The sequence below is a fragment of the Ochotona curzoniae genome, unplaced genomic scaffold, assembly GCF_017591425.1.
Source record: "Ochotona curzoniae isolate NIBS_2020 unplaced genomic scaffold, NIBS_Ocur_1.0 scaffold_4683, whole genome shotgun sequence".
In the NCBI taxonomy this organism is placed as follows: Eukaryota; Metazoa; Chordata; class Mammalia; order Lagomorpha; family Ochotonidae; genus Ochotona; species Ochotona curzoniae.
In genome coordinates, this window is record NW_024467121.1 from 15,868,477 (window position 1) to 15,871,595 (window position 3,119).

At 43.9% G+C, this 3,119-nt stretch overlaps 1 protein-coding gene across 1 annotated transcript; it reads left to right on the forward strand.

Moving 5' to 3' along the window:
• The first annotated feature begins 1,109 nt into the window (after positions 1 to 1,109).
• Positions 1,110 to 2,309, forward strand: LOC121148060 (ADP/ATP translocase 2-like). Its single transcript, XM_040968048.1, has one exon. The coding sequence runs from the start codon at positions 1,181 to 1,183 to the stop codon at positions 2,075 to 2,077; it is 897 nt and encodes a 298-aa protein (XP_040823982.1). The 5' UTR covers positions 1,110 to 1,180; the 3' UTR covers positions 2,078 to 2,309.
• Positions 2,310 to 3,119: the final 810 nt, after the last annotated feature.

Consider the following 3,119-nt stretch of genomic DNA (forward strand, 5'->3'; position numbering starts at 1 on the left):
TTGCAATGCGACAAAGATAAATATTCATGATTTAATCTAGGAAAATCTAGACATCAATTCACTGGCATCATAGCCTTAGGTCAGATCAACATTATCGTGGTGTGGAGTAGACACTCTCGCAACTGACAGGACTGACGATGGTTTTGTAACTGAACAGCCCGCACGGGATTCTCTATGTTTATCTTAGTCATTACTATATTTTTAAGTCATTGATTCGGCGCCTTGATTGTTTCTAGGTCGTTCCAAGCACATGAGCCAGATCAATTCCCTTAACAATACTTGAGTACTACAATATCACAGTAGTTCACATTTTCCAAAATTCTGATCTCACTTAAGATGTGCCAGCTGTAGGTTATCACATTTTCTTGGCTTATTTCTTCTTATTTTAAAAAGATTTACTTATTTTTATAGTCAGTTACATAGAAAAGAGGAGAAGCACAGGAAAATCTTCTGTCTGATGATTCACTCTCCAAGTGACTGCAACAGTCAGAATTGAGCTGATCCAAAGCCAGGAGTCAGGAGTTTCATCTGAGTTTCCCATGCAGATGCAGAGTCCCAAGGCTTTGAGCCATCCTGCACTGTTTTCCCAGACTGTTTTTCCCAGGCAGGGAGCTTGATTGGAAGCGGGGCTGCCGGGATTAGAACCAGTGCCCATAAGGTCTCCCGGCACACACGAGGTGAGGACTTTAGCCTCCAGGCCACCACACCGGGGCCTTCCTGCCTTTCTTACACTAACTCATTCTTGTTTTTTTTTTTTTTTTAAAGATTTATTTTTATTATTTTTTCATTGGAAAGGCGGATATACAGAGAGGAGAGACAGAGAGGAAGATCTTCTGTCCGAGGATTCACTCCCCAAGTGAGCGCAATGGCCGATGCTATGCCGATCCGAAGCCAGGAGCCTCTTCCGGGTCTCCCACGCGGGTGCAGGATCCCAAAGCTTTGGGCCGTCCTTGACTGCTTTCCCAGGCCACAGGCAGGGAGCTGGAAGGGAAGTAGGGCTGCCGGGATTAGAACCGGTGCCCATATGGGATCCCGGGTGTGCAAGGCGAGGACTTAACCACTTGCGCCGCCGTGCTGGGCCCACTAACTCATTCTTTAAGAGTTTGTGGCCCAGAGTCCCGGAGTCAAAGCCGGTTCCTAGTGCAGTCTCGCATTCGCCTGGCTCTTCTTCCCTTCCAACATGACAGATGCCGCTGTGTCCTTCGCCAAGGACTTCTTGGCAGGTGGAGTGGCTGCAGCCATCTCCAAGACAGCGGTAGCGCCCATCGAGAGGGTCAAGCTGCTGCTGAAGGTGCAGCATGCCAGCAAGCAAATCACTGCCGATAAGCAGTACAAGGGCATCATCGACTGCGTGGTTCGTATCCCCAAGGAGCAGGGAGTCCTGTCCTTCTGGCGCGGTAACCTGGCCAATGTCATCAGATACTTCCCCACCCAGGCTCTCAACTTCGCCTTCAAAGATAAATACAAGCAGATCTTTCTGGGTGGTGTGGACAAGAAGACCCAGTTCTGGCGCTACTTTGCAGGAAATCTGGCCTCGGGCGGCGCCGCTGGAGCCACCTCCTTGTGCTTTGTGTACCCCCTTGATTTTGCCCGTACCCGTCTAGCTGCCGACGTGGGGAAAGCCGGAGCTGAAAGGGAATTCAAAGGCCTCGGCGACTGCCTGGTTAAGATCTACAGATCTGATGGGATTAAGGGCCTGTACCAAGGCTTTAATGTGTCTGTGCAGGGAATTATCATCTACCGAGCTGCCTACTTCGGTATCTATGACACCGCAAAAGGAATGCTTCCAGATCCCAAGAACACTCACATCTTCATCAGCTGGATGATCGCACAGTCCGTCACGGCTGTGGCAGGGCTGACTTCCTATCCGTTTGACACTGTTCGGAGACGCATGATGATGCAGTCAGGACGCAAAGGAACTGACATCATGTACACAGGCACACTGGATTGCTGGAGGAAGATTGCCCGGGATGAAGGTGGCAAAGCCTTTTTCAAGGGCGCGTGGTCCAATGTCCTCAGAGGCATGGGTGGTGCTTTTGTGCTTGTGTTATATGATGAAATCAAGAAATTCACATAAGTTATTCCCTAGGTTTGTTCCCCTGTGAACAGGCATGTTGTATTATGTAATCTTAAGCATTCTTGACAGACCTCTCTCTCTCAGCTGTTGTGGATCAAAAGCAACTATGTACTGGTTGAAAATGGGAAGCAATAATATTCTTGTGACCGGTTTTCTCTTAAAGCCATTTCCATGATGATGATGATGATGGGACTCAATTATATTTTTTATTTCAGTCACTCCTGACAACAAATTTGATGAAATAAAAATATACAATATAAAAAAAAAAAAAAAGAGTTTGTGATTTTTCAGTCTTTTTCTCTTTTCTTGTGACACAGTTATGGTTTTTCATGACATATAGGAAATTCTGGGAAATGTTTTTCTGCTCCTTAAATGAAGAAAATCATTCAGGCTTTTAATAAAGGCTGTGATAGAACCTAGTTAATTTATTAACTATAATTGTTTAATCTTAATAACTCAATCTGCATTAGTGTAAGCTAGAGTTTGAGTTTCCAGAATGTAAAGATTATTTTGACTTAATTGCCTTTATGAAGAGATTGATTTCATGATATAGCCTGATAGACACTGCATAAAGAGATTTCATAATTATATGAATTTTACAGCAGATGTATAAGATGCTTTGATAAATAAAACATTGTTTTGTAAATATTGAGAAATTAGCTAAAACAGTATTTTCAACCTCTTAGTCTAGTATGATTCTCTTTATAATACGCATATGTACAAAGATGTCTTCTGATAGTTATACAATTTGAATACTAACGTGGAAAATTTGTATGATATAATAAAACCAGTCACACTTTGATCATCTACTATGTAATAGGAACTTTAAATAGATTTTTTGTTGAATTTTACAAGGACAGTCATTGTGGTGTAATTGTGGTGCAGTGTTTTGAGCTAATGGTTATGAAGCCCAGAAGTCCCTGCTTTTCTACTTCTACTCAAGATTCATGCTGATGTGTTCTGAAAGGCAGCAAAAGAGGGCTTGAGTGTGAGGGCTCCTGCCACCTGTGCGGTAGATCAACACAGCATTCCAGCATGACCT

Bases quoted from the DNA above. Each gene is read 5' to 3' on its own strand.
- LOC121148060 (XM_040968048.1), top strand. From the start codon at position 1,181: ATGACAGATGCCGCTGTGTCCTTCGCCAAGGACTTCTTGGCAGGTGGA.